Here is a 15,256-nt window from a genome sequence, read left to right on the forward strand (position 1 = left end):
TCGTTGAGGCATGTTAGTATTCATTTCTCTGTTTTTCCATTAGCCATTGTTAAAATGTAATATATTTACTATCTGCATTACACTACCGATCAAGCACTGTTTACTTATTATTGATCAAATTCAAATGTAAACAGATGTTTCAGAAAGTTTGTCGAACTATAGCTGTCAACAGCTGTCAAAATACGTTTCGTTCTTATCATAACATTCGAATGTAAACAAACTAATTTTTCAATTTGAATTCGACTTTATTTGGTGAAATGAATGTGTTATGGTTGGTAAAAAGCACTCTAAATGTTAATTCAGACCAAAAGCTATACCTGTTCCAAATTTCAGCACAATCCATATAGCAGTTTCAGCGTGATTCGAGGACAAACCTCCAAATATCCAAACTTTTGCATTTATAATATTAGTGGGATACTTATAATTTGTTTTGGACAAAATTAATTAAATTAACATATGATATAAACCTTAGTTAACTCGTATTTCAGTGTGAATGGGTTAAAGGGTTCAATCTAAATATGTTAAATTTATGTGTCTATGGTTTTGTTATCTAGCGAAGACTTCTTGCCGTGTACCTACATCACGATGCCAGCGTATTGACCAACGTCTTCTGTACACAACTCTTGTGTTTTGATTCAGTTCTACAGCTTTTAGCCACCAACTTTGTCGTCTGGGGCTGGGATCTTACATACGAATCAAACAGACAAAAGTAAGTGTTTTGTATATTCTTTAACCCTCTTCCGAGTGCTTCAAAACACCCCTAAGGAAGCTTGATGCTAATACTTTATTGTACTTTAACAACACCCTTCATTTTGTGTTACCACTTACTGTCAGTATGTCATTCTTGTACAATTTGATTTATTGGTAGTAATGTTTCCTTGTGAATCAATCATTACTCTTCTCATAATATTTGTATTGAATAATTTACAGAAATTTATTTGTATTGTAGAAATGTGTTGTCTTGTGCTATGATATTATGTAATAATTTTCAGTTTTTGCAACTTGCTGTGGCTTGTGTTTTGACTTACCAAAGTGTGGGATGTGTTTTTTTTTTTTTTTTTTTTTTTTTTTTTTTTTTTTTTTTTTTTTTTTGTCTTACCGCTATTGTCTTTCTTCTGTAATTTTATGACAAAACTAAATTGCACTTTTATTGCAAAATTTTTATTTACATTGCTTTGCATAAATCTCATTGGCCTACTATACTCCATTAGGAGGTTCCTATATAAGTAACATTTTTAGTCACTAATTACACATAGCTATAGTCTGAGCTTTCCAGGTATTGCGTTGCATGGTTAAGTTATTTTTAGTACTTTCAGTTGGCAGACTGTAGTCAGTACAGACACCTAATTTTATCTAGAAGGACTTGAAGGTTATTTATTATTTGTGTGTTGTCTTTTACATAACAAGAGTGTACATGTATGTACAGGTTCCTAGCCTCCCTGACACGTAGTCTGGGGACCATGGCAGCCGTTACAGTCAGGAATGTGGAAGTGGAGAGGTTGCCAGCCCTGCTGCTCATCATGCGGATGCGTTCCAGCACAGAGATATTCACAGCTGTACATGGTAAGCTAAATCTTAAATTGTTATCAGCTACGAAACATTTTTTTAGTGCAATTTTAAAATTCAGCTGCTGTAAGTACTGTAATTGGCACACTCAAGCTGTATACTTACATTTGTTAGGAAGCCGACTATAGGTCGACCGCGGCAGTTTCGCTGAACGCTTGCATGTCGACAATAGGTCGACCGCATAATGTCACTGCTTGTTTGGCCATTTCTAACCTATTGCTGTTTGGTATTTGAGTTATTCAGTACTTTTGACTTCTATTTTGGTTACGTGAATGCTACGTCGATCTTTATTCACGATATAGGAGGCATTGGAAGTGATAATAGAAGACCAATACAACTGACGTCTGCACTTGCGCCGTGTTTACAAATATGGCTGGTCCAAGTACAAGTTTTACTGACGATGACGAAATTTTTGATGAATTAGATGATTGTGATAGTATTTTCAGTGAAATTAGTATCCAAAATGAAAAACAGATTATTGAAGAAGACCGTGATAGTGATTGTGAGTTGAATCATATTAAAAATTCTTCTGAAAACATTGTGGTAAATGACGGTAACCTAGACGACGAAAGTGATGTGTTTGGATTGGAAACTTTAGGTAATGATGGGGAAGAATTTGATCAATTCGTGGATAATGTGATAAAAGTAGGCCAAGGAGATGCAAATAATAGAGGTAGGCCTAGGCTACAAACTAGTAGAAAAAGAGGAAGAGCTAGATATGTTACCCAAAGTAGGCCTAGGGCTGGAACAAGGCAAAATTATAATATATATAATATTATATAATATAATGAATAACATGTATCTGATGAGATCCTAGTGCCTTTTCACCTGTATTCATGTAATTTTGGTTTATTACATATGTATAAAAAAATAAAAATTATGTTTTTATATTTTTTACTTCTTTTTTATATTTTTTTAATGTTACTTAAAGTTATAAAAAAATACTATAAAATAATGTAAATATTCTTTTTAGGTTATTTACATTGATATATAAAGAGAAAAAATAAAAAAGTTGCAGAAAAAGGGATTTAAAAATTGCATTTGTGTATTGTCAAAGAACTGTAAACTAACAGAAATTAAATACGACCTGAGGACAGTCGAAGCAATTTTTATTGAGACCTCAAAGGGTTAATTTGTTTTCTGCCAATGATTTTTCAAGTGCCATTGTGATAGTTTGTTTTTTTTGTCCGATAAAGAAAATATGTAACTTAGGTACGACTGAAAAGTTACTGCGGTCAAACTTAGCACGCCGTAGACAGAATAATCCGCGATGTTGTTAGGTCTTATAACGCCAAAGACAAAATAATCTGATGACGATATTATCCGCCATTACCGACTGGCAGTGGAGCACCCATTGTGCCCTTTGGGAAGTATTCTTGTGTTGTCATTCCTTATACAAACAGTTGTAAAAAGTTATTGTTATCATGTTTTAGGTGTTACAATCAAGTTTTTATTGTTTCTTTTCTGTTGTCTAATTATGGCTGCAAGTCATATCCTGAAACCCCATGGCTTCATCCCGATTTTTGTTTTGAAGTTTACCATACAACTACCTAAATCTATCATCAGAACTTATAAACTAATCAAGATCGCATACTAGACTAAATTTGTTTTCTTATCCTTGTACATAGTTTTCATATTTTCATCACATGTATTTGATTACTCTGTAACCTGAATTTGATTTTTATTAAAATATTCCATTATTATGAAAACATGTAATTTTAATGCAAGTATTACATTTTTTTTAATGTGATTATTTTAATGCAAGTATTACATTATTTAAAATGTATTTTTTATGTGTTATTAGTCATTAGGAATGAATAAAAAAAAAATAGCTTGCAGGAATTTTCATTTTCACCTTAACTCTGCGTACGCTGAAAGCAAGTTGTATAAAATTGCTCTAATGCTCAATTTAAAAAAAAAAATTTTTAATTTTTTCAAAGTTATATATTTTTTTAGGTTTATTGGTCTTGCAACTGATGAAAACACATGATAGTTTTTGTATTGCTTTTATTTTATTTAACCCTTTCCATCCCAGACACTTTTTTTAAATTTGTTCCAAAAATCCTAAGTATTTTTACTAATGACATACCCAAAAATCCCAGGCTCTTTTAGTTAATTTTGTCGTGTTTTACTAGAAAACCCATAAAAAATTTATTTATGAAGCAAATTTATTAGTTTAAGTGTTATTAGCTTCCTAAACATGTTATATATACTATAAAATAAAATATAAAAGAACATGCAAATATTTACAATAACTTTTTTTTAATAATATGTACTTACCAAAAAATATTTTGAGGATTTTTTTACTTTGTTGCGTTGTGGATGGGCATCAAAAAATTATTTAACCAAGATTGATAACACTTGACAAAACCATATTTAACAGTCTTCAAAAAAATCATACTTCACACTGATATGTTGAGAAATAAAAAAGTTCTGGATTTTTTTTAAATCACTGTAGTTTAGAGTTTTCCCCAGTTATAACAACAATATGGCATATCATGTTCCACTTCTACATAACATATAGTTCTAACCAAATATATTGAATGTCAATAGGCAAACAATGAACTATTTCATATTTTTAACTAAAAAAACTCCTAATCCTAACAAAATAAAAACTAAAAATACCATCCGTCAATAAAATTTTGTTTTTGTTTACAAACATCTATGGAAAGGATAACATTTAGTGTGCAGGCCCTTTTTGCGGTTAACACACATAAAAGTAGACTTTTGACTTCTTGTACTTTCTGCACTGCACACACAGCAGTTTTTGTCTTTATTTTCTGGTATTTTTTCAAAAAATGATTTTGTACCACCGTTGTTTGCATTACTGGCTTCATTTTGATGAGTACCTAGGCCTACTCCTCTCACATGTGCCCATTCATCAACCAAGTTTGATATGTATTGAAGCCTACTTACAGGATTATCTGTGTTGTTTTTGTACAATGTATATAAATTTAAGACCATTCTAGAAATTATATTAAATGTAAGTTTCTTCCAAAATTTGATGGTTTTCCTTTCATTGAAATAATGATATAGCATCTGATCATTTCTATCAATCCCTCCCATAAAGTCATTGTACTCCCTTATCATTTTGGGTTTACTTGTAATACTTATGTTATTACCCCTCTCAACAACAAGCTGGAATGAAACCCAACAAATACTGCTGATAAAATTCAACACAGTTGATGACGCAACACAAAGAGAAAGAAGTAAATAAGTTGTTGTGCAGTAATAAAACATTATAGCGTAATAAATCGATGTTTTTATAACGGTATATGTTATTCCGAACATTTATATATAATTTATATAAATATTCCGAGTTAATAAACATCAAAAAAAAAATTTTTTCTTAACGTCCGGAAAACCGGACGCCGGGATTTTCGCGATGTTTTTCGAACGTCCGGAAAACCGGACGCGGGGGATTTTTGTGATGTTTTTCGAACGTCCGGAAAACCGGACGCTGGGACGGAAAGGGTTAAATATGAGTACATATACATGTAAATGTACACTCAGTATATAAAGTCCAATAAACTTTTCTGAAAGTAGCAAAAGTTAGCACAACAGTAATTCATATTATTTATACAAAATTAGAAGATAATGAAGGGAACAAATCCATGACAAATATAGAATATATAAAGAACACAAAATGGTACAAAAATAAAAAAGGCACACTAATATTGGACTTGTGTGTGGTAAATCTCAAAACACTCATCTGGGTGGAGGGCAGGCTTGGCCTCACATGTTTTACATAGATATATAGTTTATCACATTATCGATATGGATAACCTCGCATAATAGACAGCTAAAGCAGATTAGCAGGTTATAAACAATAAACAACAGTATATAGCGGCCGTCGGCAGCTAACTGTCACGCGCGAGTATTTCCGCTTAGAGCGTACAGCTTGCTCACTAGCGATGGCGCGGACTGACAAAGCAAACGAAAGCTTCCGTTGTGATTGGTACCAGCTGTTTTGATGAGTCACGCTTCACATTGCGTCATATTAGAACACCAAACATTCACTCTCAAGCATTCTGGCGGCAATTTGTAGAACTAACGTAAATATATTGCGTTGTCAGGGGATTCCGCAATCTATTCCGCTTAGAACGTTTCGAGTTAAATTTACTCGGCGGAATATTCCGCTTACAGCGTACGAAGGGTTAAATGAGCGTATTCTAAAAAAATACTAAATTTATATCAGCGTTCAAAGGGTTAAGGGTCAGATAAAACAGATTACATTCACTTCCACTCTAATTTATTTACAGTTCCACAATTGAGTTTATGTTGTTGCACTGACCAAGAAAATAAACACATATGTGGATTTTGGAATCCAACTTACACGTAAAAGTGTTTATTTGCGATCTGCGAAGTTTGCAGTGCTATAAGTAATATTGATTTTTAACCCGATCAAGAAAATATGTGCATTCATAAGCTTAAAAAGACTACTTTAGTCAAAATGCATCTACTTCCATCGCTTGTATTCTGTTTCTGGTATAAGGGGAAGTGTGTCATCCTTTTACTTTTCATTTTATTACAGTAAAATTGTTAAGAGAGACGATTAGTTTCAATAACCTTATGTGCAAAACATTCACAGTTTTGTTCACAAGGTGGGTTTTAGAACAACGTTGAAATAATATGTTCATTGCATTAGATGGTTTTATTCATCACTGGTGGAATCTAAAATACAAATTTTGATAACTTTATCTTTGCAATCTGCATAACACTGCTGATCAAGCACTGTATAATTGTTCTTTTTTTTAATGTAAACAAATGTTTCTGTCACTTTGGTGTACTACAGCTAAAAGTGTCAACAGCTGTTTTGGGTCATAAATTTTTGATTATGTGTCGTAAATATAATAATTTTTTCCCGAATTATTAAATATTCTGAGAAACATTTTCAATGTTTGTCCACCTTAAACCTTCTTTGGACTTCGACAAATATTTCAAAACCAAAATTAGCCAAATCGGTCCCTCAAGTTTAGTGAGACTAACAAACATCATTTCACTTGCATATATAAACATACATATCTACAGTAAAACGCTGATTATGGGAACTTAAATTATCGAAAACCTGGGTTATTGGAAATGACTTGAGTAGTGAAAACAGTTAGCCTTGAGTTGAGATGATACAGAAAGAACAAATAATTTGGGCAAGCAACACCAGTATTATTTTTGACAACACTCAAAATATTTATTGCAGCAGCTGTCAATGGAGGACAACACCCTCTACTGCCTCATTGCTGAGCCGATGTTTACAATAAAGAGCAATAAAAAACCCTTCCTGATTAAAAATGATTAATATTAAAGATAGAAATTGTATTGTAAAACCGAAAAGTATTAATAATTTGACAAAACAAGTTGGATTCATGTTTCTAAACATTTCCTGTAAAATATTGTCCAACATTCCAAATATATCACTTCCAGACAGTTATAGTACAATTCAATAGAGACAAAATAAAAGTAAAATTTCTTTATCCTATAACTTTGTACTCTAACTGTACAGACATCAAAGAACTTGTCAGCAAATGTTATTTATAAGCTACTTGTTTTCACAGGAAATGTTGGAGTAAACGATCTGTTGACAAGTCTGATTCAAACCGTGGACATGTTTACTGAGCAACAGAAACAGGAGGTCAGAGAGGAGCAAGAGAGGAACGCCAGGGAGATGATAAAGTTTGAACAGGACAAAGCTTATCAGGCTTCACTAGAAATAGACAGGTAATACAGGCTGTAAATAATCAAAATTTTTGTTTTTTAGCCAAATCCATAATTTCTTGTAGTTTTTTAACCAAAAATATTTTTCAACATCAATTTATTTCTACAGCTAAACTCAACATACACATCTATATGTTTTACCTTCTCCTTATAAGATTAGTTTAGGAAAGAATTCAAGAGACATTTTTATAATGTAAAATAATACTTTGTACAGAATCTCACAAAAATAAAAAAGTATATTATTGGAGTGTTTGTTTTTAAATGCATATATACATAATGACAATACTTTTATTCATTTTGGATTTTTCACAGCTTGCTGACAGCTATCATCATAACAAAATTATTTCTTACTGTGGATTCGTAATCCCCTAACATGTTTACAAAATTGTAATTTATTTATTTATTAGGATTTGTGACTACTGCTGTAATATTAATTTGACTCTTAACATCTAACTTGTGGTTAGTGATGTCGGAAATATCTGTAGCCTATAAATTACACAAAATTTAATAAACTTACTTTTTATATTATCAACCCATTGAGAATACAGAAGTGTCCCTAAGAAATTGTGCAGTAAATCATTAAATTTTAAACTTTGAATTATGGCCATATTAAAACTGTTTTGTTCCCTGTAATTATTCTTTACCTAATTTCTAATTGTAATTTGTGTGTATTCTAATATTATTCTTTGACAGTGTATTCTACTTTTAATGTTTTTCTGAAGGATTATGGCAGGAATTGGCAAACTATCTTAAAGCAACTTTTGTTCACTGTCTATTGTTTTAGTTTAAACTAATGATAATGAAAGTAATATTTTTGGATCTTCAGTATTCTCCTTAAACTAAAAACATGAAATTCTCCAAACAAAAATGTCAAAAAATTATTTTCTGTTATATTGTGAAACGTTTTAATACTGTTTTTAATATGAAAGTTCGTTGGGAAAACAACAAAGCAAATTCTAGCTTTATTTATTAATAACAATTTTATGTTTAATGCTACAAAATGTTTACAACTGGGCTCGCAGTTTTAAGACATAGTTTACCAGTTTTAATTGTGAGAAAATGTCTTGCAGTAAAAGGGTTAAAACATTATTTAAACTAGTATTCATCATTAAAAATACAGGAAGTGACCAATTTTATATGTTTTAAGGGCAAAGGAGGAAGCAAAGAAGCACCAAGAAATGATAGAAACACAAGAAAAACTAAGAATAGAAACTGAAAAACAAGAGGAAGAAGCCAAAAAAGAAGTGAGTTATTTGATTCAGGAGTTCATACATGCTTTTTATACTAGTGACTATTTTTTATAGCTTGACTAAAATATTTTCTAATACATTACACAGTTTTGTTAGTAAAAGCATATTTATTTGGGTTTTAAAGATTTATACAGGATTTAAACAAATATATAGTCTAAAAGAAAAAGGTTCACTTTATAAACACTAACAGCAATCATTTATAGCATTTTGCTGCAGTTTTTTACACAATTATCTAATGTGATGTCTAAATAAATGTGGTAAATTAAGACTTGCAAACAATACAAACAAAAGTTTGCATTTTGTCGTTTTATTACTTCTCCTGGTACATGTATCTGATATACTCTTACAATTAATAATCTATTGTAATATGTAATATGTATAATTGTGATATTACAATCAAGTGTAATGATTGAATCCAGCCATTTTGAATCCGATTCCGAATCTTGAAAAATCTATTCTTGATTCTCAAATTCTATTTTTTTAGCCTAAGTATGATTTAGACAAAATTATCCCCAATCCAAATTTCTACTATTCTTAAACCCTGGGTTATTAAATAGAGACCATTTAATAATACAAAAACGATTCTAAGAATAGCACTCTATTTTGAAGAGATTTGCAGAGGTTCAGACAAATAATTATATTTTAAGAACTAAGTCATATCCCTAACTTTTATTTTGACGTTATAGATTATTATAATGTGGGCTTCCAGAATATGTATATATTCCAAGCAGCTGCTATCTGCACATAACACAGCAGACGCGCGGCTTAGCACGAATAAACATAAAAAATACAAACATAAGAGAAAAATTGTATTGACAAAAGCAAAATGATCTGTAAATTTGGTTATCTACCAATGCTCTTTCATCTAAAAAAATACGGCTAAAACATAATTTGGGGGTCGAAATTTGCATTTGCCGATCAGTTAGCTACGAATAAACACAACAAATTCGCGATGATATGTGAACATAATTTTAAAAAATATAAATTGCAAATAATTATTTGTTAATAAGGTAATCTATTTACAATTTTTCAAATGGAAAGTACAACTAAAATAAGTTTTAGTGATCGGTAATTTGCGTACTGCTGAACAGTTGTCGGCCACGAATATGCGCAGCAGACTTGCGGTGATGCATGTCATAAATACTGAACTGAAAGTAAAATATAATTTAGAAAACTATATTATTTACATTAACTATATTTACAGGATCATTTGTTAATTAGATTATCTGTTAAAAAGTTTTCATTTACGAAGTACAACAAAATTACGTTTTAGCGATGACAGGTAAATTGTATTTCCGACCAGCTGCCATCAGAGATTATATGCAGCAGACTTGTGGTAATTCACAAGTCTGCAAGGAAAATGTTATTTGCAAAAGTAAGATAATTGTATAATTAATTGTTCATAGGATAAAATCATGTATTAGCAATCAGTACTTTATGAACTGTCAATGAGCCAATAATTAATGACATGGTTATTACCATAGATTCAATTGTTGAATCCTTCCAGTAGACTATCATATCCAAATCTTTGCTGAAGCTTCAGTGGATTGGGGATTCAACTTCGACACATCACTAATAGAGTATAAGTTATTACTTGAAATTAAACAGTTTAAATTTTTGTTTTAAAAAGGTTTATATTCACATAGAATATTAAATTTCACTCTTTCTTGTATTACGCTTAAACTCTGCAACTTACCATTAACTAATATTTCTCTAATTGTTTATAGAAAGTTGGTTGTAACCAGGTAAAGTAACTTAACTGATCAAATTTGAATGACATAATGACTGCAACTTTCTGTCTATCTGTCCACTGTCCCTCTAATCATGATCATGTGTGTGGTATTTTTTTAACTAAAGTGTTTTTTTTTATTTATAGAATGATGATTCACTATATTGAGACATAACCCAACATATGTAATAATTACAGGCTGTACTATACATATTGGTAATGACTAATTCATGATGCTAAGGTAATTAATATTGGATGAGCTCCATTAGACTGTAGTTGTACTTAATTAACTAGAATTTTTTATGGTGGTTTTTAATTACATATTTTTATTTACTTAAAGTTAATATTTTGTTAGTGGAAGAAGACAAATTTCATATCCACTGGTTAAGCGAATCATACACATATACGAGGGGGTACCCAAAAAAAACCGGAATTATTTTATAAAAATTATATATTATCAAATTTTTTACAATACGACCTTATCTCCTTCAAAATAATCTCCATTACAACTAATACACTTGTCCCAACGGTATTTCCATTGATCAAAACATTTTTTGTAGTCATCTTTAGAAATGGCTGCAAGCTCGAGCTTCGTTTTTTTCTTAACCTCTTCAACTCTGTCAAATCGTTGACCTTTCAAGCCTCTTTTCATGTGTGGAAATAAAAAAAAGTCACATAGAGCGAGGTCAGGCGAGTAGTAGGGTGCGTGGGGCAGCGGAACCATGCCGTTTTTGGCTAAAAACTGCCTAACTGATATGGCTGTGTGTGCCGGTGCGTTGTCGTGGTGGAAGAACCAGTCTCCAGTCTGCCACAATAGGGTCTTTTCTGGCGAACACTGTTGCGCAATCTTCTTAAAATCTCCAAATAAAATGTTTGGTTGACAGTCTGACCTGGAGGAACAAACTCAGAATGAACAATGCCTTTAGCATCAAAAAAAGCAAATCAACATGGTTTTGATGTTTGATTTGACTTGCCGACATTTTTTTGGACGAGGTGAAGATGGCGACTTCCATTGGCTTGACTGTTGCTTCGTTTCTGGGTCATAACCATAGCACCATGACTCATCACCAGTAATTACCTTTTCCAGAAAATCGGGATCATTTTCGAGATGTTCTTTCAGAAGGCGGCAAGTTTCAACTCGATGTGCCTTTTGATGGTCAGTCAGAAGTCGAGGAACAAATTTGGCAGCAACCCTTTTCAGTCCTAAATCTCCTGTTAAAATTCGCTGAACCGAGCTCCAAGTTAACCCACTACTCTCTGATAGTTCCTCAATTGTCTGTTGACGGTCGGTGAGCGCAAGTTCACGAATTTTCTCAACATTTTCGTCCGTTCGAGAGGTTGATGGACGTCCAGAACGAGGTTTGTCTTCAATCGACATGTCGCCATTTTTAAATCGAGCGAACCACTCGTAGACCTGAGTTTTCCCCATAGCATCATCTTTGTAAGCTGTATTCAACATTTAAATAGTTTCTGCAGCATTTTTACCAAGTAAAAAACAAAATTTCACAGCTGCACGTTGTTCACTTAAATTTGCCATGACAAAAAACGAAACAAGAACAAAACAGGGTTAGCGAAAACAGTCACTACGAACGAACAAAATGCACTAGGACAACGGAACTGGGGTCACTGAGCTCGCAATGGGTTGCGCGACACACGCCTAGTGGCAGGAATGTGTACTACACGCTGCCGGCTGCCAGCAATACAATTCCGGTTTTTTTTGGGTACCCCCTCGTATATCCTATATTATTCATGCCGTATATAAAAAAACCTCACAGATGCTTCAGTTTGTCTCTTTATGGATGACATAAGTTTGATGTAGACAAGCCTGCAGGGCCTGAGCTATTCACTGTTTCAAGCGAAAGTTAGACAGTGGATAGGTTGTTTCGATCTTGGCTGATGTTGAACCAATCATAAACCCAATTAATAACCAATAAAAATCATTACAACAAATTCAAACGTAATACAACCAATTCAAAACATGAACTCATTGCCATTTTTAAAGTTTCTCAAGCTTGTGTAGACAAGGATTGGAAATGAAGAGATCACATTCCATTCTTTTCAGACAAATTGAATCCTGCATATTGTGCTATGATTTTCTTGTGATAAGTTGAAGTTCTAATTAGTTAAAGGGATAAGTTCTCTTGTAAAACAATTAAATATGTTGACATGTACTATAATGGATAATTATGGATCTTTTTGAAATATTTTTGGAAGTTATAAGAGATAAGTTAGAAGAGGATATTGAGAGTCATTTTCCAGCTGGACTGCAAACAATCCTGTAAATTATGTTTTTTTTTAACTTGAAATTTGGACTCTCCTCTATTTTTGAGCTACTGTATTTGAACCACCTTTGCACAGTCTTATTCATCGAATGGCCAACTATGAGAAGGGAGCGTACTACTCTCCTTTGAGAATATACAAGCATCCTCTCAATCTCAAATAAGTCAAACTTAAAGGTCTTCAGAATTCACCATTATCTGATTGATAGGGCCTACTATATGTAGCGCTGCATATCCCAAATGCACTTATATCAAACCCCAGTCTATCTCAGTTCTAGCCTAAATGAGAGCTTGTTATCCAACTCTTTTTAAACTTAAGTTTTCATAGGCCATGTCAGAAATTTAGACTGAGCATATCTGAGCTTTCACTTAAACATGAGCTTATCAACAATTTTTTTAAGCTACAGCCTAAAAACCTTTTTTTAGACTAGGACATCAATAAACCCAAACTCAACATAAAACATTATAGAAAGTAAACCGTATAAAAACAAACAATACACTGGTAACACAAATTCTATAAGGATGTAAGTTACATATGTATATGATTTCAGGAATTCTGATGAAAAATTATTTGCTATGTTCCAGGCTGAAAGGATTGCCTTAGAATCAGAACTACCAGATGAGCCAAGTGAGAACTCGAGTTTGAGTATAACGAAGATACGTTTCCGACAGCCCAATGGCGAGTTTTTAGAGAGGAGATTTCTAGCCACTAGTAGACTTCAGGTAATTTTTGGCAAATATTTCAAATTTATCTTTGTATGTAATTTAAAAATTAGTTTCATATTATACTTTAACATTAACATAACTTTAACATACAATCTTCTTAATTATAAGATGTACTTTACTATTTTGTTGAAATCTCAATGATTTGTCAACATTAGCAACAGGCCATACACCATACATAATAATAATATTCATTTATAATTGATAATAGAATTCATTTACTATAATATAAATTTTTGTTCGTGTTCATTGAAACTACAAATTAACATTGTAATTCCCATGCTGGTCCAGATTTGAGTTTATTTAAAAAAATCACTTTGATAACAATACTTCTTAACTCTGAAGTACAACATCCATGCACATATGTTTGTATATTATTGAGAAAAAGGTTATTTAATCAACTTCTCTTCCATTGACGTCATTTTACCTCACATATGCTAAGGATGTAGTAACTAGTGGACCCGTGCTGCTCCGCAGTATTACTCTATATAGTAATTAGTGGTGGAGGGCTTTGATAGTAATTGTTTACCTCGTCAAAGTATAAAGTTATAATTAATTGACATGTTCCAACCTCATTCACAAAAAAATACTATATAATTTCACAATACTTCCTTCCAAACCACATTGGCTGTGTGAGCCAACCCTAAGGTTTAATATCTAACTTAACATTTTTGAACGATTTCCTGCGCCACATACAACTAACTATGACTGAACATTGGTTCAGGTAAGTATACTCTGCATTGATAATCGCCTGAGTCTGTATTGTCAAAGGCTTCTTCAATGTTCAGAAAGACACCTATGACTACCTCTTTTGCTGCCAGCGTCTTCTCAATCTTGCATACCAATTGATGCAGAGCCGAGTCGCATAACCTTCCTGGAGTGTAGGCATGCTGATTTGGATGTAGAGGTCGCTGCAAAAGGAAAACATTTTTGAGTAAAATGTGAAAAATACCAAAGTGACCTTTAATACTTGATGTCTGATCTGTAAACAAATACCTTTCATTTAAAACTTAAATGAAGGAAATCAGCCAGATAGAACTGCTGTACTGACTGTCATTAGATTGTAATAAATCTTTTTAACATATAGATGGTCTAAGTGGTGTTTCTATTAGAACCAATGTGGAATCCATCCTGGAGTAATGAGGCAGGATTGAGAGCAGATATTAAAATGTTTTTGAATTACCATACGTTTTTTGTCAGTTACCATAATTTACTTCAAGAATGCTACGGAGTATATTGTTCACTATAATGATACGTTCTCCCGATTAAATGAATGATCCACTTAGAATGTGGTAGATTCTCGTACAAAATAATAAATCTACTGATTAGAATCACTAAACATAATTTACTAGTCACTGAACATCTTTATGTATATTTCTGATATAATGTAAAAGTTACAAAACATTAGTCAGTATAAAGACAAATAAAAACATGAGAAATGAAGTGGTTCAAGCACCGAATGTTACCTAGAAAGGGGAACTATCATTAAAAGTACCCTACAAAAGTAGTTTTGTAAATAGTATTTTGCTTGCAATGTATATTTCCTATATTTAGGTTTGTGCACCACCAAAAGTCTACTGCATCTATTCACGGGTGACAAATGACAGCACGCAAATTACCGATCCCTAAAATGTGATTTTGTCGTATTGTGCGTTTGTCAAACTGTATGTACTTAGATATGTTACTCAACTACTTGGTGGTCCAATTGTACTTCATTATGTGTTACAGGTGTTACTCAACTATTTGGTGGTCCAAGGCTACCACACAGAAGACTACAAAGTGATCTCCAGTTGGCCAAGGAGGGATGTGAGTCAATAATTCTAGTAGTATTAGAATGTGTGATACACACACACAAACAAACAAACAACTACTACTACTACTACTAGAAAGTCCTGTGAAATCAAGTAGTGCCAGAGAGGCATGAATTCTCCCCACTTTATATTGATTGGTCTTACTAACCCAAACACCTAGAGTAGGCTCACGAAAATAGTCTGATG

At 32.5% G+C, this 15,256-nt stretch overlaps 1 protein-coding gene across 1 annotated transcript in view; it reads left to right on the forward strand.

The window, feature by feature from the left end:
• Nucleotides 1-15,256, forward strand: part of LOC124354685 (FAS-associated factor 1) — a 72,607-nt gene that overhangs the window by 45,358 nt on the left and 11,993 nt on the right. Inside the window, exons 8-13 of the mRNA XM_046805322.1 lie at nt 555-709; nt 1,427-1,563; nt 7,119-7,281; nt 8,426-8,522; nt 13,122-13,259; nt 14,988-15,065. Of these exons, the coding sequence (XP_046661278.1) occupies nt 555-709; nt 1,427-1,563; nt 7,119-7,281; nt 8,426-8,522; nt 13,122-13,259; nt 14,988-15,065 (768 nt within the window). The remainder of the gene's footprint in view (nt 1-554; nt 710-1,426; nt 1,564-7,118; nt 7,282-8,425; nt 8,523-13,121; nt 13,260-14,987; nt 15,066-15,256) is intronic.

This window comes from Homalodisca vitripennis, chromosome 2 (assembly GCF_021130785.1).
Source record: "Homalodisca vitripennis isolate AUS2020 chromosome 2, UT_GWSS_2.1, whole genome shotgun sequence".
Classification (NCBI taxonomy): Eukaryota; Metazoa; Arthropoda; class Insecta; order Hemiptera; family Cicadellidae; genus Homalodisca; species Homalodisca vitripennis.